At 34.1% G+C, this 23,322-nt stretch overlaps 3 protein-coding genes across 3 annotated transcripts; 2 read left to right on the forward strand and 1 right to left on the reverse strand.

Annotated features, from left to right (window-relative positions):
• Window positions 1–153: 153 nt before the first annotated feature.
• On the reverse strand, window positions 154–3,919 carry LOC144852950 (zonadhesin-like). The gene is made up of 8 exons (XM_078711008.1): window positions 3,837–3,919; window positions 3,100–3,190; window positions 2,613–2,680; window positions 2,270–2,362; window positions 1,821–1,911; window positions 1,508–1,584; window positions 1,228–1,412; window positions 154–998 (listed from the first exon to the last, which is right to left on the reverse strand). The coding sequence occupies exons 1-8, from the start codon at window positions 3,898–3,900 to the stop codon at window positions 954–956; spliced, it is 714 nt and encodes a 237-aa protein (XP_078567134.1). The 5' UTR covers window positions 3,901–3,919; the 3' UTR covers window positions 154–953.
• Window positions 3,920–6,612: 2,693 nt separating this feature from the next.
• Window positions 6,613–16,956, forward strand: LOC144848329 (zonadhesin-like). Its single transcript, XM_078705081.1, has 25 exons — window positions 6,613–6,673; window positions 7,101–7,232; window positions 7,456–7,584; window positions 7,750–7,866; window positions 8,019–8,144; window positions 8,399–8,527; window positions 8,903–8,995; window positions 9,227–9,317; window positions 9,539–9,603; window positions 9,924–10,044; window positions 10,202–10,269; window positions 10,627–10,717; window positions 10,946–11,007; window positions 11,363–11,453; window positions 11,624–11,691; window positions 11,933–12,023; window positions 12,318–12,385; window positions 12,474–12,560; window positions 12,838–12,925; window positions 13,619–13,695; window positions 14,192–14,458; window positions 14,714–14,804; window positions 14,956–15,032; window positions 15,171–16,618; window positions 16,895–16,956. The coding sequence occupies exons 1-25, from the start codon at window positions 6,613–6,615 to the stop codon at window positions 16,913–16,915; spliced, it is 3,759 nt and encodes a 1,252-aa protein (XP_078561207.1). The 3' UTR covers window positions 16,916–16,956.
• Window positions 16,957–17,769: 813 nt separating this feature from the next.
• LOC144839715 (metaxin-2-like) lies at window positions 17,770–21,517 on the forward strand. The gene is made up of 8 exons (XM_078695183.1): window positions 17,770–17,922; window positions 18,170–18,217; window positions 18,496–18,615; window positions 18,826–18,902; window positions 19,095–19,187; window positions 19,478–19,642; window positions 19,778–19,854; window positions 20,893–21,517. The coding sequence occupies exons 1-8, from the start codon at window positions 17,865–17,867 to the stop codon at window positions 21,038–21,040; spliced, it is 786 nt and encodes a 261-aa protein (XP_078551309.1). The 5' UTR covers window positions 17,770–17,864; the 3' UTR covers window positions 21,041–21,517.
• Window positions 21,518–23,322: the final 1,805 nt, after the last annotated feature.

Consider the following 23,322-nt stretch of genomic DNA (forward strand, 5'->3'; position numbering starts at 1 on the left):
TTAGATAAGATAGGAAGTAGGATCGTCTGTTGATAATACTTCGGATTATCTCTCTAGTAGTTCTGATTTAATAATCATGAAGATTTTGAAACGACTATAAATAAACCTGACAAAACTATAGCCTTGTAAATTAAAAACTCACACACTATCAAATTGTATTAGAATTATTTTCACTTTAATTTTAAGTTCAACAAATAAAGATTATTATATGAGCAAATAAACGTGGTTCGATACATAAATGAAATATATGTCTCACATTTTTTTAAAGTTTGTTTTATATTACCATATTAAACGTGTTACCCCTCTGGTTAATTAAGAATCGTAATGACTTAAGTGTGGTTCCCACTAGCGACGCAACGCAACGCAGCGATGTATTGACGCAAAGTGCTGCATTGCATAATCACAAGTGGGAACCGACGACGCAACAGTGCTGCAAACATCGCAGTGTTGACTAACATAACATAAATGTATTAATATCCTTGTAAAAAATATAAATGTATTAATATTTAAAAAATTAGTAGAATAATTAGTAGAATAATTAGAAGTAAAATTAATATGTGCTTATTAAAGATTCCTTTAATTGTATTTACTTTTAAAAGGGGCGCACCCTTAATTGATCGCCTCTTCCACAATAGAAGTAATTAGAGCCGTCCATATGCAAATTCTCAATTGAACTAGAGCCCACACTCCATAACGTTATAATGTGCTGTGTATATAATTTGTAAGAGCAGTCGGTTATCAACAATTTGAAATAGGCCTTAATGCTGTGTTGTGGCATGCAGATAATTATTGCTTTTATGTTATAATGTTTAATTTTTATCTAAATTTAAAAATAATAACACTAATTTATTCAAATAAAGATAAATTATTGTAGACATTCTTAAGCTTTTCTTGTACACCATTGTTTATTGGGTAATCATTTTCTTTCTGAAAACTCGTATCGATGGTAAAAACTATTGTTCGTCTGCAGTTTCAAGTTTGCATTCGCCAAGATAACCCTAAAAATGAAATCAGAGCATCAAATTACTAACTGCAAAATAATCTAAAGTGGTTAGTGTATTTACAATACTGTATAACAAACTTAAGTGAAATAAGTAACAGAGGTAACGTAAGTGAAAAATAGTAATAACTGACGCTACTGTATAATAATCGGTAACTTATGTAAAAATAGTTCTTATTGGCAAAATGAACAGTAACTTAAATAACACATTCTTAGACTTATCTTACCTTAAGTCCAAGACATTTGCATCTGGAGGGGCGGACACATCGTTTTGAGTGGAGACGTGTGAGTATCGTACCTTCTGGGCATGTACATCCGGGTCGACACAACGCTTTGCAGACGTTGTCAGGTTTTTTACACGTCGGTGGACAAGCACTAGCACAATCGGAAAATACTAGGTCCCCATGACAGTCTGAAGTGTAAAACAATTATTAATAGTATGTTTAATCATTTTAGTATTAAAAACAGCTCATTTTAAGAGAGTTTTATTGATAGTTCTCTACTTACTTGTTTCCAGACATTCCTCGTCAATGTTTAAATTGCGATCATAAAAATCAACGAAACATCCACCACAGTAATTTGGTCTGTTAAAACAAATAAGAAAAGCTGCTCAACGACAAACATTTTGTTCCGTATAGTCTGTTACAATGTATATATTGATATCTGAAAATATTGCCTTTAGGTCACAGTTACAATAGAGCAGTTACTACATTACATCTATGTTACTACATAGAGCAATATAATATTTGCATTACATACTTTTAAGAAAGGAAGAAAGCAATGTAATTTGTGGAGTGAGGGTGGAAAAAAGTTTACTTACACGCATGACGTCAGTGGATTAACAGAGCACGTGGTGCCATCACAAGGATTTCTTTTACATGCAAATGGTGGTCTCCTATCAGGACATGGAGCTAAAAATACATTACATATTATTATTTAGCAGGTTATTATGGCACAATGAAAACAGAATAAGGATATAGTTAAAAATAGGCGTGTAGAGGGGCATTTTTTTCCTTTCAGTACGGCTTGTTTTTCGGAAGCCTGGAGTAAAGCTTTTTTTTTAAATTCAATATTTTACACAGAGGCACCTCGCAAGGTGGAACTACCTTAGCGAGTAAAGTTAATACAAATAATTTAAGTTTTCCACCAGTTCCACTAACCAACACCCTCGTTTAGTAGATATACATGCTTCATTGTCATTATGTCGCTTTCGGCGCTTCATCTATGGATGTAGCACTTAACGGTGTCCCCATAATTCGCTGTTCATACCTGGGTTTGGGAGACATGTACAAGTTGGGCAACCTTCTGAAGTCACTTCAGTTCCAAATGGACAAGGACCTGCACATCTTATTTGTGGACATACTAAAAACGAAATAGATTACATATAAGTAGTATGTAATTGAATAGAATAGTGAATATCTTTAGCTAATAGCAGGTTGTAACGGCCTCCTCAGCCCGATTTATTAAAATCCTCAAAGCGTGCACATTTTGCTGTGAGGCGAATAAAACTAAGTGGGCGGCTATATAGCGGCCAAAATGTTAACAATAACTATAAATATGTATAGTAGACTACGGTAGACCTGCTTCAATTTTACGATTAATATTTACTTACCATCACAATCTACTTCTACTCCATCGGAATCGTAGAAAACTGCATTGCAACCACCGCAATAATTGGACCTATGATTCAAGAAAACGTTTTTTTTATGTCGAAGGAAGAACCAGAATTTCAACATATATTTCCTCTAAGAAGTACAATGGTTGCAAATTAAATTTGTTTCAAAAAGCGTAAATGGAAATATGAAAGTCGCATTTCAACGTGCATTGTTACGGTTAAGAATTTAAAAATGAATTAGACAAATCTGGAATCTCCTTCGTATGAATACAATGCGTGTACAGCATAGTAGGCGAACTCTGACGAAATAGTCAAACTTCAATAATAAGTTGATACTAATACTTATTTAATTGCTTTTGTACAAAATTTGAATCGTAAATTACAAAACTAGAAGCAGGTGTAGTTAATTATAAACATTAGGTCTATAATATCTCTGGTTTATCCTTCACCTTAAGAAGTTATTTTTCACTTTAAATTTACTTACCGACATTGTGCATTCGAATCTGCAGGACACGTGGCAAACATACATGGGTCAACTAAACAGGCTACCACGTCAACTCCTTTTGGACATAGTGCTATAAAAAAAGGTAATGTATTATAAATCGAAGCCAATACTTAAAGATGTATTGTCCCTTTGACTAATTCCAAAAAAATAAAAAATAACAGATTTCGAAAAAAGGTGGGTCATTTTGAAGTATCTTGATAGTTATTAACTATCACCAAAAATTTGTCGAAAAAAAAATCATTTAACTGAAATACAGACGTTTTTTTGTTAAAAAAATAACTTTGACTTCCAGTCAAAGTTTTCGATCAAAACATATCCCATAATGAAACGCGCTTGTTTGGCTACTCTGTATGCATAATCATAAAACTTCCTCACGATCTGTGTGAAAACACCTTCTCAACCGTGACAAGTTGTAAACAATCCTAATTAGCATCATGCATAATGCGTAATCGTGGTTTGAAATCTTTGTTTACTTTCGCTCGCGACGATTTTCCAGACGAAATGTAATCAAACTAATTTTCCTGTTAATTACGTAAACTTGATGCTTTTGGCTCGAATTTTCGACTTAAAGTGAATAACTTTAATATTACTTTGATATGGCCAATTTAAATTTAGAATATTTTGACCCTAATTTTTTTGTGTTTCAAGGGACAATACATCTTTAAATGAATTGATAGGAATATTAGTGAGAAAATACATCATTAGAATCTACTTACATTTTGCGGCACCAACTGTACCAGTGGCCAGAAGAATGAAGACAATACTAAGATACATGATCATGTTAGGTTGTTGACTTGAAGTAGAATTGTTGCATCGGACAAAAACAAATGTTTATAAAAGCTGATATAGGATGTAGGATCGCCAATTTTAATCCTTAAGATTAAATCTTACAGTTGATAATGATCAATTGCATATTAAGTAGCTAATCCGGGTATTCCATCTACTTTGAACTTGTAGTATAACTTCATCTTAATATGGCACCCACAAAAAGTCTGGCCAGACGGGTGGTTCAGGCAGGGGCGCCGCACAAACAAACGTCACGGGTTTAAGTAGCTTCTGGACCATACCATGGTTCTGGTGATAGAACAAGTCTTCTCGGATAAGACATGTGGAAAGAAGCCAGTGTATTTTTCGAAATAGTAGGGGTTATGAATAAATATTGTTGCGTCCACACCTGTGCCCTGTTAGGCTGCGAGTACTTCCCACACAGTGCTTTTTTACATTTTACACTGCGATGCCGCACCTATTCTAATACTTTTACCGTTTTCCAAAATCTGTTGGTATTTAAACAATCATTACAGGAATCAATGTTAATTTGAAATATTTGGAAATACAGTGATCAGACGGTTAGATAAGAGAGGAAGTAGGATCGTCTGTTTAATACTTGGATTATCTGATTAATATTGTATCATGGGAGAGAGATCATGAAGATACTTTAAAACGACTACAAAGAAAATAATTGTGAAACGATAGCCTTGTAAATAAAGTTCAATGTAATAATCTATTTTTATTAAAACAGTGAATGTTTGTGTCATCATTGTTATATATATATCTCTTATATGATATTAACATCATCCGCCTTTCAATTGACTAACATAATCAATAAACAAAAGTACACTGTAGCATGAGTGGAAGTGTAAGTAATATGTGGTTAGGATTAACTGTTCTTAGATCAAACATGAAGTAGTCATTGAAAAAACTCAATGGACAGATTACATCGGCTATTACTTGCCACGTAACTTACACAATTAAATAAAACTATCACTTAACCAGTATACTCTTTTTGCCACGGAACTTCCACAATATAACTATTAATTATCCAAGGCGTCGTGATTGGTAAAGTTACTTCTTGTGCTGTGATCCTTGTGTGGGAATTAAACAGTTGGTTGTGCCTACGTGCGTCGTTTGTGTCCAAATATGTAAAACATGATTTCAACAAAAACGTCTAAATAAATGTTCTATTGAAACTTAAATCAAAGAACTTATAACACAAGAATCTCCTGTTCTTCAATTTGCATTCAAAACACAGTATCGGAAGTACAGGGTTAAAAGGTCAAACTGGGCGACGCCATTTCACAGCATGGAGCAGCGCCCCCTCCAAACTAGGAAGTCAATTACTCTACCCCCATAGAGTATTAGCAGATCCCCTCTATGATTTTGACTTTCTAATTTGATGCGGGCGCCCTACTCCTCAGTCAATTACTCGACGACCCCCCCCCCCCCCCCCTAGAGTATTAGCAGATCCCCTCTATGATTTTGACTTTCTAATTTGATGCGGGCGCCCTACTCCATGGCAGAGCCATATATAGAGATTGTTTTGATATTAAATTCGATAATTAAAGCCTTTTGAACGTTATACATTTTCAAAACAAAAGACTCAACTCCATACGCTACATAGGAATAGTTGGACACAAACATGGCTTCTAATCCATTCGAAGTCGTAACTCTCTCTATATATGGCTCTGCTCCATGGCTCACAATGGCGCCACCCATTAGCTCTATTCTATCCCACAATGCCTTTCGAAATTGTTACGCGCTTCGTTCGGACGAACAGGAGATTCTTGTGTTATAAGTTCTTTGCTTAAATCAAAGAATTATAGCGGCTATACAATCTTTGCTTAAATGCGCGCTTGTCGTTGGAACGCGGAGGAAGTTGCCAATAATATCGCGCCCGTATCAACGCATTCCCGTTGTCAAAACAGAACACTACGCGGTTGTTAATCGCGGTTTTGTTTTGGCAACGACGGCACCACCTGAAGAGAAGCACTATCATACAAACAGATACAAAATATGAGCACCTTCTTAGACCTTTTTTAACAGTTTCCTATTTCGTATCCATCAAAGTGATAATAACAACAATAATAACATTGGTAAGTTTGTACATCCATTTTTCAGTAGTAAACCAAGCCGGAAAAGAATGCTTCATTTGCTATTTTTCATCTTTACTTCCTTTATTAACAACCAGCAGGCCTAGGCTAGGCCTACACACTTACACTTAGTTTGAGGGAATTAGTTCAGGCTAGGCATAGTGCCTATTTTGCTTCCATATCTATTCTTAATAATGTCTCGACTTAAATGTGTTGACTGAAGGGGATTGAATAACTGCTCGGGCAGGGCATTCCAATGTTTTAATTATTCTGATTGAAAAAAAGTAATTTCTGCACAAAATATTTGCTTTGAATTTAGGCTTAATTAAGAACAAACTTGTGACTCCTTACCTCCTAAGCTAACATATTAACACGTACTCTGTAATGTGTCACGTATTAAGAATGTTTGTCTTGAGCTTTAAGTTTCAGAGACCTGCATTTTGTACATTTCATATAACAAAAACATCTTTAAAGAGTATTAAAGTTAAAGCAATATGTATTTAGAATAAAATCCTATTTTATTGAAACTAATATGATAGGATTTATACATCCTGGAAACAGTTTTATAGTTAGCTTTTGGTCTATAAATTTAATAATTGTCCGTTAAAATAAGACACGCTATAGAATGATGCAGTTCGTACATATTTTGCTCTTGCTTGCTGGCATTATCACCAACATTTCGGGCCGTGAGTATTATTTATTTTCAACTATATACATTGTATTTGTAGATGTTATGAGCTGATGTAGTTAATTTCATGTTTTTCTTCAATGTACTAGGATGATTCCCGTTTTTCTAAGGTCTATGGATAATAAATAGAAACATCGAAATTGTTAACCACTATGGTATAAAGCTCTGTCTAAACAAAAAATTGTGATGTGCCCATATATGGACACAATGACGTCATTTCACTACCATATTTGGGCACAACACACTTTTTGTCAAACTAGTTTGATAGTGTAGACAGAGAGTTTTTAAATTATGCGAATGTTTAGGCGATCTCTTTTCTCGGTCAAATCTGCGGTATTTCACAACAAGCTTTCCAATTTAATGCAAGCAAGATAGAAATTCCTTACAGAACTTAGCGTAAATTATAATCATTTTTTACAACACAGACCCTCAACCACCAAATCCTTGCGCAGGTAACCAGTGTACTTTTGGCGCTACGTGTGTTCCCGACAATAACGATCAACGTGGCTACATATGTCAGTGTACAGGATGCTTTGGAGGAGATTTCTGTGAGATAGGTACAGTTTCCGTTTAATTCATAAATTTTTTTCAACATTATTTAATAAAGCTGCATATTGTTATCTATAAACAATTTAAATTATTCTAATTTGTACACTACAACAGCCGTCGGACTGCTTAATTTAATAGTTTTTAAATTACGCACTCTAGTTTAATTTGCTTTACACTGTCTGTTCTTCTTAAAACTTCATAAATATTGAAGTTGCGTCTTATTTGTTGTAGCTAAGCCAGTTGCCAATCCTTGCTCATTACTTGGTGGTATTCCTTGTCAGCACGGTGGAACGTGTGATTTTACCGACTGTACGCTGTCGTGTTTATGCGTTCCGGGATATACTGGGAAATTTTGCGAAGGTAGGCCTAAGTATCTTATATCTTAAATCTTATATTACGGAGCAAAAATAGCTCAAAAAAACAAAAACTCATCACCGAAGAAAGCAAACAAGATAGGATTTGGATTTGAAAAGTTTAGTTATTGACAACTTTATAACATTCATTGACATATCACATCTGTTTCAGTGCGACCATCATGTACACCAGGATTCCATGTCTGTAATAATAGAAACTGCGTTGCACCGCAAGACGTCTGCAACGACATTGATGACTGTGGTGACAATAGTGATGAAGATAATTGCGGTAAGACCAAGTTAAAACAAAAATGGATATTCAAAATCTGATATTTAAGTTCATGTGTGAGCAATCCTCTCTTGTGAACTAAGAGTATGGAACGATATCCAGAATGTTGGTAACATCTGAACTAACTTTGAACTCTGTATTCTGTCAAATAGGGTTGAATCCTTGCCAATCTGGAGAGAACTTATGCCAAAATGGAGCAACCTGCATTGCCACAAAGACTGTTCTTGGCTACGTCTGTCGATGCACCACCTGCTACGAAGGGACCTACTGTCACATTAGTATGTATATATTGTGAAAGTACTTTATATTGGTAATTTATAGGGTATTTTTCCAAATTATTGTGTATAATTTCACTGTAATTGTTTTCGAATACTTTTATATGGCTTTCTTCTCTTCTCTTTTACTTTTTTCTTTTGTTTGTTTGAACTTTCATTTTAAGCATCTATTTTATTTAAAATACCAAACCGCATATAACTTTCTTCTAGTTTGATTCCAATAATTATTATATTACTGTAATTTTTTTTTTTCTCAGAAAGAGCAGTTTTGAATCCTTGCTTAATAATCGGTGACATTATTTGTAGAAATGGTGGTACATGTGATTTTACAAATTGCTTGTTCAATTGTATATGCACATCGCAATACACAGGACGGTTTTGTGAAGGTAACTTATTGATTCAGATTTAAAATAAGTAGTTATAAAATGACATTAGACTAAAATAATATATATACTTTTGTTCCTGTATACAACTGTATTATTCATTTAAATAATCAAGTAAAGACAAAAGAAAACAAAATAACTATTTAAAAAATCATAATAGCTTGCCTCACTTTTTTCGGAGTTTCTAACTGTTGTTGCATTTATTTTCGTATCTTTTCTGTTTTTTTTATGTTTTCCTTTTCGTCCATCAATGATTCAAGAAAAATCATAAATAGAATAAATTGTTTAGTTATATGATAAGGTTTAATCTAATCGATACACGAATTTATAAATATCATTAATTTCACACCCATTTAAATAAAATAGTTTTCATTCTAGAATATATATGTATGGAATTGACTTGTCCTGTGCCTTGTCCGTTTGGATATACAAAAGACAGTTTCGGCTGTGACACTTGTGACTGTCTTAACGGTAGGTAGTTATTGTCAGTCAGAATAACCACACGGTAATGTGCAATCATTGTATTTTGTTTCACAGATCCCTGTCCAAATGAAGCTCCCATAGTAAACTGTTTGGCGGATCCATGTTCAACTTACAAAGTGAACTGACACATATAGTTCAGTTACATTTGCTTTTTACATTTTGTAAAATATGTTTTATAAATAAATTTGAAACAATCTGTTTTAATTTTACCCGTTTCAGCCCCCTGTCCTGATGGAGTTCCGGTTGTTAGTTGTTTGGTTGATCCGTGTCAATTCGCTGAGTGCTCGGCTTATTCAAATGCAGTGTGTATGTAAGTAAGGTGCTTAACGTGCATAAAGGTCCATCTATAAATACGTTATTGTATTCTTTAAGAAAATTGTAACGATTGGTCTAAGTTAGTCTCAAATATTCTAACCTTCTAAGTTAAAAATGAAAAGCTAGACAACACAACAACATTATTACAAAGTTAATTATTTAATTTATTTTATTAAAATAACATCAGTAAATTGAATGAATTTTGCCTCACCCTAGATCCAACTACTGTGGTGGCTGCAATGCTTTATTTTATGACGATAGCGGAAATCAACTGAATTGCAGTAAGTACTACAGTTACTAAATCAGATTACAAACAGCGGATGGCGGATCGTTGTTCGAAATTATTTTGCCTATGTCAGTTCCCGTAAATTCCTTTATACTGCTCTATATAAAGTATAACAAGCGTAAAATGGCAAAATAGACTTTCTACGCGTGTTGCGTTTGCGCGTATTACCTAATTAATTAATCGTAGATTTTCTACAAAAAATTGAATGTCAGCACAAAACTGCATGATTTTGTTTCCAAAATATAAGTTTGCTGGTACACTTTAATTAAAAAGAAACCATTCTTGTTTTTTGACAACGAAAACAAAGATCTTAAGATCTAAGAATACAAAATAACATTATTTCAGATATTTGTGATAAAGAAGTTGCGATTGTTCAGTGTCTTGTTGATCCATGTCAAGTCGCTGAATGTTCGGCTTATCCAACTGCTGAATGCGTGTAAGTATCATCTTAGTATATTTAGTATCAAGCGTCACAAAATGTTTTGAAATGTATTTATGTCTAGTCTTCTTTATAAATCTTGTTTTAACTATTGATTTACCAGGACGCGAATGTTACGATATATTCTAGATTAAAATGTTATTGTTTCTTTTAGGTCTAACTTTTGCGATGGATGCAACGCTGTATTCTACGATACTTACGGGAACAAACTAAATTGTGAAGGTAATATTAACAATAATATAAACAATATATATAGTGTATAGAATATGAAAATATTTAAAGAATGTAAAAAATATGCCTGTTCGTAAGATTGAATAAACTGGTGTTCGTTTGTGACAGTTGGTAACGTTTTTCGTCCACGTCTAATAGCGACCTTTTCACAATCAATAGCGTCCTTTCCTTTTCAAGACGTGCCACTCGACTATGTTTAAAGTCATTCTGTGCATCCTCATACATTTTTTAGCGTGCGCAGAAGGTCTTCTATTCGTGTGACGCGTCCTAATCCAGTAAAGCAAGATCAACCAATAATTTTTAGAACAACAGCAACAGCCAACTTAACTCATGCTACTCATTTTTCAGGACCTTGTCCGGAAGAGATTCCGGATTTTAATTGTTTTGTTGATCCTTGTCAATTTGCCGAATGTACCCCTCATCCAAATGCTGTTTGTAGGTAAGTATCTTAAGCTAACTAATTAATAAATCATAAATGACTAATATTTCTTCAAAGATAAAATAATTCCCGAAATAATAATCACAATTTGTTGTAATATAAGTTTACTTTCGCGTAGGACCTATACGGATAGAAAGTTTGTTTACCTGTTTATATAGAGAAAAAAACGGTTTCTCGTTTATTCGATTGCTGCACTGATTCGATCATTTATTTCAATGCTATTTTTAGATCAAACTACTGTGGAGGCTGCAATGCCATTTTCTTTGATAACGGAAACAGGGTGAATTGCGGTAAGTATAATGTAGTAACGGGCGGTAAGTGAATACTCGCGAGCAGCAGAAACAGTCATTGTGAAATTACTTAACATTAAATCCAAGATTGGTCACATCTCTGTTCATTTGCACTCATAGGATGGAATTATTATAAATTGAACAAATTCCTGTAATAAATGGTACTGTGTCTTATGCAGATGTTTGCTCTCCTGGATTTCCAATCTGGCATTGTTTCGCTGATCCTTGTCCGCCTATACCACAGCGGACTCAAGTATTGTTTTTGGCAACGTGCAAGATTTTATTGCGCATGTAACAATCTCACAAATCAATTCAACATATTAATTATTTTGAATACAAAATAACAATATTTCAGATATTTGTGATAAAGAAGTTCCGGTTGTCCAGTGTCTTGTTGATCCATGTCAATTCGCTGAGTGTCCAGCTTATCCAACTGCTGAATGCGTGTAAGTATTCTTTTCCAAGTGCTAAACATTCTTATTGTTTGTGAGTAAAGGATGAGGTACATAGTAGTAATCAAACACTGCTTGTTTCCAGTTTCTACTCCTCGACGTAGAAACTTTATTGGCTATGTTAAACATTAATACAATTATTGTCTTCTACTTTTCTTTATCAGATCCAATTTTTGTGGCGGATGCAATGCCGTGTTCTACGACACTTATGGAAACAAAATCAACTGTGAAGGTAAATAACTTTGTCTACACTATCAAACTTTATGTGACAAAACAATGTGATGTGCCCATATATGGACATGATGATGTCATATAACTACCATATTTGGGCAGATCGCACTTTTTTGTCAAACTAGTTTGATATAGTAGACAGAGCTTAAGACAGTTTTACAATCTAGCTTAACTGTATTATTAGAAAATATTTCATGTTAACATTTGAAAAAGGCTGTAAATGTACCTTACGACTTTTTCAGGTTCCTGCCCTGACGGAATTCCGGTTGTAAATTGTTTAGTCGATCCCTGTCAATTTGCCGAATGTCCCGCTTCACCAAGTGCTTTATGTGTGTAAGTAGGCCTACAATTGATACTCGGGGAGGGGACCGGTATTCAGCGGAGATAAATGAAATTAATAATAGTCGATGAATAATGTTCGGGTGAATACCTGTATGAAACACCTTAGCTTCTGGTTCCGGGATGCTGTCGAGTTTTGACGGGTGTGCAGATCTCTTGAATCTTCAGAGTCTATTCTATGATGTTCTAACCTACCAATGTCCGGTTACTGAAATGGAATAATGTAACTTTAACTAAAACACAATTAAATCACTTAAATAAATATATTTGTTGTTTTTCAAATCTCAGATCCAACTTCTGTGGAAATTGCAATGCTGTATTCTATGACAACAATGGAAACCAAGTGAATTGTGATGGTTTGTATTCTAGCAAAATCACAGTCTCAGATATTCAATGTTAAAACAACAAGAATAAAGTGAGATAACGTAATCGTTTTATTTCTAGACTGTAGAAAACAAGAGTGTGCATTTGTTTGTCCCTTTGGTAACGTCTTAGATGAAAATGGCTGCCAGACATGTGCTTGCTTGCAAGGTAAGACTGAATAAGCAAAAGAATCACGTGATTTGTAGTACAGTATTGAATTTACACACATTAATTAATATTTTTAAAAATTCAAATTAGAACTGAGTGAACAATGTGTTGTGAAGCTGCTCTCATCACTTACAGTATTTCATTTACGGAAATTGTTATTATGTATATATTACTTCTAATTGTATGGTAACAATCAGGTTTTTTTTCTTTTTTTCTATTATAACAAATTATAATAAATATAATAATTAAAAAATAATTAATAAATTATAAATTGCAGCTCCGTGTAACTTGGATGAAGAACCTGCCAACTGCTTCATCGATCCATGCAAAGTTAACTTTTGTTTCATTCAACCGTCGCTGTGTATGTAAGTTAATTATAACCTTCCAGGATTTTCTAATCAATGTTTAGCGTTCCACCCTCTCTATATACAAAACAAAACTATTTCAGCAATTTCAAAAGTACATAGTTCCCAAATGATATTCACGGAAAATGTATGTGGCTCCCTCTCTGTGTCTGTACTTCGATTTAGATTTATTTGCACAGACATTTTAAAATGCATTAAATAAACTTATTCCACACGACTTACATGTCAGAAGAGATTGGGAGATCGGGGATGAATGAGATTTCACTGAGTAAAGGAAAAACATAATTAGACCGACCCAAACATTGTAGTAAAAATAAAAAAAAGATTAATTTTTTTTAAAGAAAATCTATGTTGGTCGAAGTAACTAATTTATATAAATTGATTAACGATCCGGTGTATATCGATTCTATCTTACTTATAGCTTCATGTCAATTCATTTTAATCTAGCGGCAAAAAAATGGTCGAGTTTAATTAGAATAAATAAGAATAAATCATATTTTGTGCCAATATACAATTAATTTTATATCTTTAGTAGGCAGCTGAACATAAAAGATTTATTCAGGCCTGTTTTATGTGCTTGTAAATCTAATATCTCTGGAACTTAACTATTTCCAAATCAATTTTCAGATATCATAGCATTATTCTAAATTATTTTATTTCGTGCTTGATAATGTTAATCGTTATATTTGCTAGACCCAACTTTTGCAATGGATGTGATGCATTTTTCTACGACACAAATGGGAATGCCATCGAAGTATGTCGTTTTTCAGGTACTGATATTTTTTTTTTGGTGTGGGTTGGGTGCGAGGTGTTTCATCCAGTATCTAATCAGCTATATACGAAGATTACAGAAAAAAACATCCGGGTAAATTATTTCAAAAGTAGGTCAGACATGTAAACGTCACGAATGATCCGCAAATTACGCATTGAATCGGACCGATTCACACACTCGTCAAAAATGATAAGATTTATTGTTTCAAGATAAATATAACGCTCAAAGACGCTTTATAGACTCTCTAATATTTATGAATATTTCATAAATGAGAAGACGTATTCAAAATAATAAATCATTCTTGTCTTTTAGATACAAAATACATCATGCAGTTACAATGTCAATGCATTGCATAAAAAAATATGAATAATATGTTTTATAACTTCGTCAAACATAAAAAAAATAATTTAAAAAAAAAGGATTTTTAAAAAGCCGTTAACGGTCATAAATTGTTGTAGTTTTGTAATTTCTTTGGAAAATATATTTAATTTCAGACTGTCGAGGTGACCTGGTGTTCAATGAATGTGCAAGTGCCTGCCCAACCACATGTGACAACTTAGATGAAATCCAAATATGCATCTTATTGTGCGTACCCAAATGTGCCTGTCCATCAGGAACGATACTCAAAGACCTCAACTCAACAACGTGCGTCCCTCCTGAGCAATGCCACTGTCCACAAATAAAATGTGCCTACCTGTGTCCATTTGGAACAGAAGTGACCGCTGGTGGCTGTCCAACTTGTACATGTCTTCCTAATCCAGGTATGCGTGTTTGTGACTCTATGAATTGGAAAAAATCCACTTCTTGGCAGTACTGTTAATGTTCAAATTCTGCTGTCGAACGTCTCTCGCAGCGCAAACCAGGTTGTAGCTCTTCTCTGTACGTGTCCTCTCTATGTCTTGATGTTTCAAAAGGCCTAAGAACACTAAAAGTATATTATGTCATAGGTCATCTGAACCTTCCAGCAGAGTGTCTCATAGACACATTCTAAAATAGTAGATTCATTTTTATTAAAGCTACGTGTCTTGATGGAAGTTTACCAGTCAGTTGTGTAGTAAACCCATGTGAAGAAACAATTTGTGAGGTCAACCCTATGACATCGTGTGTGTATGTATACAATTTCTTTTCCGTTTATGTGCCGTAAACATTCTTACATTCACAATTAACTCTGGTGTATAAAAAGCAAAATCGTAATAGTTATTTTCATTAAAGGGAAGTTTATACTGTAATAACACTATACTTGTATTTCATATAATAGACCAAATTACTGCGGCGGTTGTTTTGCCGATTTTTACGATCGTAATTTAAATCTCGACTTGGAATGTTTAGAAGCAAGTATGTATACTTTTGAATGTACCTCGTATATAGTTACGTAATGTAGTTTCTAATTACACGTATCATAATTATAGAAACAGTAATTTTAGGCTTTTGTATCTTTTAACATAAATTTTGTATACCGTTATATTGCAACAGGCTGCCATGGTGATCTTGTTTTGAATACATGTGGCAGTGCCTGTCCAGTGACATGCGATAATCTAAACAACATCCCAGCCTGTATTGAACTGTGTGTACCAAAATGTGACTGTCCGCCTGGAATGGTACCCAAAGAACCTGACTCGACTGAGTGCGTTCTCCCTGAACAGTGCAATGCAGACTGTTTGGGTGACTTGGTATTCAACCCGTGTGGCAGTGCGTGTCCAGTGACATGCGACAATCTAAACAACATCCCAGCCTGTATTGAACTGTGTGTACCAAAATGCGACTGTCCACCTGGAATGGTGCCCAGAGAACTTGGCTCAACCGATTGTGTTCTCCCTGAACAGTGCAATGCAAACTGTGCAGGTGACTTGGTATTCAACCCGTGCGGCAGTGCGTGTCCAGTGACATGCGATAATCTAAACAACATCCCAGCCTGTATTGAACTGTGTGTACCAAAATGTGACTGTCCGCCTGGAATGGTACCCAAAGAACCTGACTCGACTGAGTGCGTTCTCCCTGAACAGTGCAATGCAGACTGTTTGGGTGACTTGGTATTCAACCCGTGTGGCAGTGCGTGTCCAGTGACATGCGACAATCTAAACAACATCCCAGCCTGTATTGAACTGTGTGTACCAAAATGCGACTGTCCACCTGGAATGGTGCCCAGAGAACTTGGCTCAACCGATTGTGTTCTCCCTGAACAGTGCAATGCAGACTGTGCAGGTGACTTGGTATTCAACCCGTGCGGCAGTGCGTGTCCAGTGACATGCGATAATCTAAACAACATCCCAGCCTGTATTGAACTGTGTGTACCAAAATGTGACTGTCCGCCTGGAATGGTACCCAAAGAACCTGACTCGACTGAGTGCGTTCTCCCTGAACAGTGCAATGCAGACTGTTTGGGTGACTTGGTATTCAACCCGTGTGGCAGTGCGTGTCCAGTGACATGCGACAATCTGAACATCCCAGTCTGTATTGAACTGTGTGTACCAAAATGTGACTGTCCGCCTGGAATGGTGCCCAGAGAACTTGACTCGACCGAGTGTGTTCTCCCTGAACAGTGCAATGCAGACTGTTTGGGTGACTTGGTATTCAACTCATGTGGCAGTGCGTGTCCAGTGACATGCGACAATCTAAACAACATCCCAGCCTGTATTGAACTATGTGTACCAAAATGCGACTGTCCGCCTGGAAAGGTACCCAAAGAACCTGACTCGACTGAGTGTGTTCTCCCTGAACAGTGCAACGTAGACTGTGCAGGTGACTTGGTATTCAACCCGTGCGGCAGTGCGTGTCCAGTGACTTGTGCCAATATTGATGACACCTCTATCTGTAGCACAGTCTGTGTGCCAAAATGTACTTGTCCAACAGGAATGGTACTTAAACACGTTCACTCAACAACGTGCGTTCTTCCAGGACAATGCAACTGTACTTTTCTGCAGGTGAGGAGGTTACACTTTGTAAATTGGTTATTATTATCGATTATAATCGATCACGTGTAGGGTTAGGGTTAGGGTTACTACTAGAATTTTTTAAAATCTGGATGATTGCGACAATGGTTATCATCATTTAAAGTAGCATAAGCAATGCTAGCTGTCTGTTCACACGGACATACATTTCATGACATCATCATAAACAAGATCAGCCGCAGAGAGTCGTTTGTTTTTGTCTTCGAGTTTTTAGCTTCATAATAAAGTACTTTGTATTTATTTTTACAGAAATGGTTTGGACTATGTTAATTATCTTTTATGGCTGGAGACATCATTCTATTCAACGTCTATGCGTCTTTGTGTTCAAGGGGGTTTTAAAAACCACCGCGCAAAAATAAGTAACACTTAACGCCAACGCACGGTACTATAAGTAGGCCGCACGCACAAAGGGATATATTAGTACTAACACTGTACGTTGTATACAAAATAATAAATGTTTATGATTTCAAGAGGAGAAAGATGAAAGGTTATTATTTTCACGAGCGACTTGATAATATTATAATGGTAGATGATTTATGATATTGTGCCATTTATGTTATTAAATTATACTATTATTTATCTACTAATTTTAAAGATTATAATAAATTAGTATAGATATATATTGCATAAAAGACGAGAAAAAAAGGAAAAATGTTTCCCGATCGAGACTTAAATTGATAATCTGTATACAGATATATAATTTTATATAAAACAATTCGTTATTTATTGATTGATGTAGTGTCTTAGTACATACTGAAATATAAAATATAAATATAATTATTATTAACACAATGTGTTTAAAATATACGGGTAATTGTGAATGTTACGAAACAACAAAAAAATGTATTCGTTCATTCACTCATTCATATTTTAAGGCTGTAACTAACACTGAAGGATCATATAACCTGTGTATTAAAATATGGTATTAAACTTTAAACTTTAACCAGTAATAAAGTAGTTCATTAAACTAACATTTTTTTTCAACAAAAGAAGCATTCTGGCTTATATAGTTTTGCACCACGATTTCATATTGAAAGCAGCAAGAGTTTGGGACGGGAGAAAAAGTTTTTAAATATCAAACTATTGAGGGCGTTGTTCGATTTTAACGAGGCGCAATGATCAGAGCTAGCTGCTCGATAAAGCATGTTTTTTGGTAAAAAGTCTCATTTATTTACAAGCGCTTACGGAAGATACAAACACAACTTTGAGTTCACAGCAAATGCAATTTTCTCAGCCAAGTTTATTTTTGATAGATGTAATGGAAACTCAACAAGAAGGTAAACTTTAATTGAATAAACCACGCATACATTTTGCAACCTACAGTAGTGCTGATCGTAGTAGGCTTACGCCGGTAGACGATGTCCTTAGTTTGTATGGGATGGATTCGATAGTCTCCGGTCTCTTAAACAGTAAACTTTAAGTGAGGAAGTGATCAGGCCTACGTCTGGGCTATGTTTATGCGTCTAATTTTGCATGTTTCTGATGGAAAATTCTAATGAAGATGAAATGTTTTTGTTGTTTCAGATAACCAAACTGTTCCAGAAAGTGTGGATATATTTCAGCCTATCGAAGGTATTTTAATGTTAATTTAAATTAATATTTTACATTTGATTTATATATTATTCTAAACATATTATTTGTAATATTTTAAAATATTATAATAGGCCTACTAGGAATATTTACCATTCGGAATTGTGTGTGAAGTTGAATTGAGTTGAATATAAAAATCCAGATTGTGGGGGTGGGGAGGGAATGGAAGCATTCGATACCAATCTGAATCAGGCCAGAATTATTATTTGCTTTATTGATTCAAATAGTTAAATGAGGGAAAACTATTTTTTTTCCCCCAGAGAGTCAAATTTTATTGCCCGAACAAGCACAATGTTTGGCTGTGCAAGCCTTACTCCGAATGTGTGACGTACAGTTCACAATACAACAGAAAAAAAATGCAGAACAGATGTCCCCATCAGGTACTCCGTTTGTTTTTCATATTATCATCTAGTATTTAAATCTCAAAGATATTTTTTTTTTATTAATCATGCTTTTTTAATTTAAAAAAAAGATTGAAGTTATTGCATGTTTTTGTATATTTTTATTTGTAACTTTAACTAACTTCTAATATTAAGAACTTTTAAAATTGGTTTATTTAAATGTACATTATCTTGTTTGTTTTTGTTCAGGTGAACTTCCCTTTATAAAAACAGACAAAGCGATTGTATCTGAGTTTGAACCGATTGTTGACTTCTTAGCATCAAGAGTAAGTCTTTTTTTTATTTGAAGCAAAAATGTGAATAATTACTGGTTTATCATTTATATTATTATCTTAAACATTATGAATTATGGTTACTATGGACTTTTCTCATCCAAAAAGTCTCTGTAAAATTTGGAATTTGTTTTTTAGGAACAAAATGTTTAATAAAGAAGAACTAATTCGTATGTTTGTTTGTAGGGTAAATCTCTCTCAGCAGATCTCAGCTCAGCACAAAAAGCAGAATTACAGGCATACATGACCCTGACAACCAACAGGCTATATATGGCCAAGGTAATCTCAAACATACTAGCATACAGTAGTAGTAGAACCTGTAAGGGGACACAAACAAATTGTCCCCTTAGTAGAGGTTTCCCAAACTATATTATATTCAGCTTTCAATTCTATATATTCGTAGCTAAACATGCTAGTGATCCAACATATCAAACAGTTATTAAACCTTGCCATCAAAAAAGCATTAAATTGTATACAGTACAAAAGCTAAACAACTATTGACACATTTCATATTCTGAATTACTTTTACATTCAAAAGTTACCCTTCTCAAAACTGTTTATTTTGGCAGCTATATATCAGCTGGGTTGTAAAGGACAATGCAAGTGCAATATCCAGGCCTAGGTATGGGTCGCCTCACAAGTGGCCATTGAACCACATTCTGGCCTGGTCAAAACAAGCTAAGATTTACAAAAAGCTAAGGGTATCAGGCTGGACTAGCAAGACAAAGGAACAGGTACAGTAAGCATGTGTATTTATAAAATAAGTTATTGATTACTACAGTGGCATTATTTATATATAAGTACATATTTACAATAAACTTAACAAATATGGAGGTTTAGATTAATTAACTGAACAAAATTTATTACAGGTTTATGATGACATACACAATTGCTGTCGTTCTCTGTCAGATCGTATTGGAGACCAGTATTACTTTTTCTTGGATCAGTAAGTTAAATACTTCAATCAATTTTGTCATTTGTCAATATGGAATGTCAAATTCAGAGACCTAGCTGCTAAATTTGCCCCTAAATGTTATCTTTTTGCCCTAATTTGGCCATCAGTGCTATACTACATACAGTATTTTCAGAAAGTTCAGTAACATTGCCATCTGCAAGCCATTAATTTAAGAAGCTTACATTTGTTTTAAAAAACCTTTTTTTCACTATTTTTACTTTTCAATTACTAAATGGAGACATTTGATACTAGAATATACTCAATAATTTGGCCCCTTTATGAAAATTAATTATTGAGTTGACTTGAATTATTAATGTTTTGAATTCAGTAATTAAATTGTGTCAGCGTCATGTTACACAAGATTGGTTTACGGTTTATTTTAGTCTGTATATTATCTTTTAAAAAGATGTTAAAATATTTACAGAAATGGTTTAGATACTGCAGAACAGTAGAACCCCCCCCCCCCCCCCCCACCACCTCACTCTATTGTCCATTTAACGAACATGGGGAAAGACTTTATTCAGGGGATACTTGCTGTAATTGCAAGTACTGTATACAACTCTTTTAATATCCAAATTTATATTGTAATTATTTATATGACTTTCCAAGTATTTCAAATCATGTTGGCATGTTAGATTTTTTAAATAGAAATTTCTGGAAAAAATCAGATTAATTCAGGTTAGATTAATTTGATGCTATTTGGCGCAGCTAAATTTATTATAACGCAGTAGCATATTAAATATTTTAAATTTTGACAAACTGAAATTGCAAAATTCCAGTTTGGTATTTGAGTTTATTCAACAATCTGCAAATTCGATCAACTTCATCAAACCAATCAAGCGAGTTATTACAAATTATTCTAAAAAGTGAACTAAGAAAAAGTCACCTTTGACATAATTTAGACATAAACTGACTCTAATTACAGAGATTTTGGGTTTTTATTTGCCTTTCTGTATGAATTGAAAGTGGTAAACAGTTTTAGATTGCTAGAAAAATTTATTTGTCTTAATTTATTCAATGTTTTTCCAGGGTAACAGAACTGGACGCATTGGTTTATGGTCACCTGAAATCCATGCTTACCACTGAGGTTGACGGAGGAGAATTAGCAACCGTTGTCAAGGGCTACCCGAGACTTACGCGCTTCTGCAAAAGAATCGAAGATCGATATTTCTCTTAAATGCAATATTATAAATATATTAACTATTAAACAAAATAAGGGAATTACTTTCACCATAATGGAACAAATTGTTTTATCAACAAAATTGTTAAACTTTTTTGTTTGTCAGTTTTATTGAAAGAAGAGTGAAACATTTTTTAAAAGTCATGGTGCTATTTAAAAATTGTTAAATATAAAAATCACAAATTATATTAAACATTTGTTAGCGTCATCCATAAAGGAGAGGTATGGTGGCACAGTTTTTGAATCACTTTAACATGCATTTTGTAGTATATTACTTACTGTAGTTCTGTATTTATATGCAAAAGTATTCAATTGGAAACATTATAACCTTGTAATCTGTTTAAATAGAAATGATGATTGTACTGTAGGTTATAATTGTTGTTGTGAAGGGTCAGCAGAATGATATGATACTCGGTATCTATTACCATTCAAATGCGGTATGAATGTGTTCAAATAAACTGTACATAAACTTGAGATTTCTGTTTTCCACTCTAACAATGTGAGTATAACTATAAATGTATTAACTATTATTATTTCTGTTACGAAACTTAATTTTTAAAATAATATGACTTTGATTTCGCTTTTTTACGGATAGTATTTTCAGTTTTGGCCAAATGTGGTGGAAGATTTTAAGCTTCATTTTCTAATTCTAATTGTTAAACCAGGGAGTTGTAATAATAATTATTATTTTACAACTCCCTGGTTAAACGACGTTCTACGCAAGAATCAAGCCTGTTTTTCACCGTTTAAATTTCCCGCAAATTGCCATGCGACTCACCTGAATCTCGTCCTCCTGGCCTGGGTGTTTCAGTGGAGCAGTGGGCTCAGCTTTATCTAACCAGAGTTTAGCTTCATATGGTGGCATAATTCCGAGTTTATATAGAAATCAATGTTCAGTGGCAATTAATTTGAATAATCCTCACGTAATATCTGGTAATTGGTGTGAAACAACTGCCTAAGTAGGCCTAAATTTCTGGACAACTTTCAGAGCAACAATAATGACGTTGTTACATGGTTATTGCGCCCCCTCTATACTGTGAACTTTAAGCAATGCGTATATAAACAACTATCGTTATTTATACGCCGCCTGTAAACCTTTTAGTGTATAAATAATAGTTGTGTACATGGTTAAAAGCCCAAATAACTACCTTTTTCCAATTTCTAAAAACCTTAACTATTCATCATGTGTTCATTTATTCATACATAATGTCGACTCTTAAGGGATAATTTGTTCAACAATATATATATATAGGCCTATGTATAATAATATATAATGGGAAAGTGTGAAGTAAACATGGATTTGAATTTGTAAAATACTAGTAATGTATACAATCGAAATGTACTTATCCACAAAAGCTGTGCTATCGTTATTATAACATTTCCTGAAATATGCCATTAAAATATCGTTACATTAGGAGGCTGTTTGGAAGCGTCAACTTGTTCTGCTTATTACCTAATTTATCTAACCGTAAAAATTATTTGAATATGGCTTGTGAATTTGTATTTTAATAAATCATTATATTATATCTAATGTGAAATGAATACGTATACATAATGCGTGACAAGTTTACTATTAATGAAGTAATATTATGTGCGCCGAGTGAGATACTGTCTAATCACAACTCTCTGGTCTAATTACGACAAGTTTCGAGTTTATTAGTTTTGCATGTGAACATAAAAATTGTCATACTCTGAGGCGTTAAGTGAGAGGCCTTACAGACAGGGGATATTACTCTTTCTTGGATAATTTAATCTGTTCTAGTTTTACAGAGAAGAAAATTTATGAAGTTCATGCTTTGTTTTTGAGGACCCACATTGTCAAACCCCCAGCAATGACATGTTGAAGATATAGCCTAGAATAGATAGATTTTGTCGTCAAATAAATTCTTGGAATTTGATCAATTAAAATATTGATTATCTACTCTATCTATCTTATTAAACTAACTATGAACTAGAGTCCTGTTTTTGGATTAAGACTTAACGCCGCGCATTGTTATTGAGTATCAAGTAGCTAGGCTTGAGATCTACCGAAATGCTTTAATTATACAGAATAAACTTTTGATTTCATATAATGAACTGATAAGGTACCGTATTTCTTTCAAATTTCTTAAACTATTTGAAACAATAATAAACAATAATATTTAAAATGCTTATCTGTATCCGGAAACATTTACGAACGTCTCACGACTCGGGTAGATCGTCAGCGACTGTGTCAAAAAGCGGATTATATATATTGGTTGTCAAAACAAAATTTAACGCGTTGCATCTCTATGGGAATC

The sequence above is a fragment of the Antedon bifida genome, chromosome 1 (assembly GCF_963402885.1).
Source record: "Antedon bifida chromosome 1, ecAntBifi1.1, whole genome shotgun sequence".
Taxonomy (NCBI): domain Eukaryota; kingdom Metazoa; phylum Echinodermata; class Crinoidea; order Comatulida; family Antedonidae; genus Antedon; species Antedon bifida.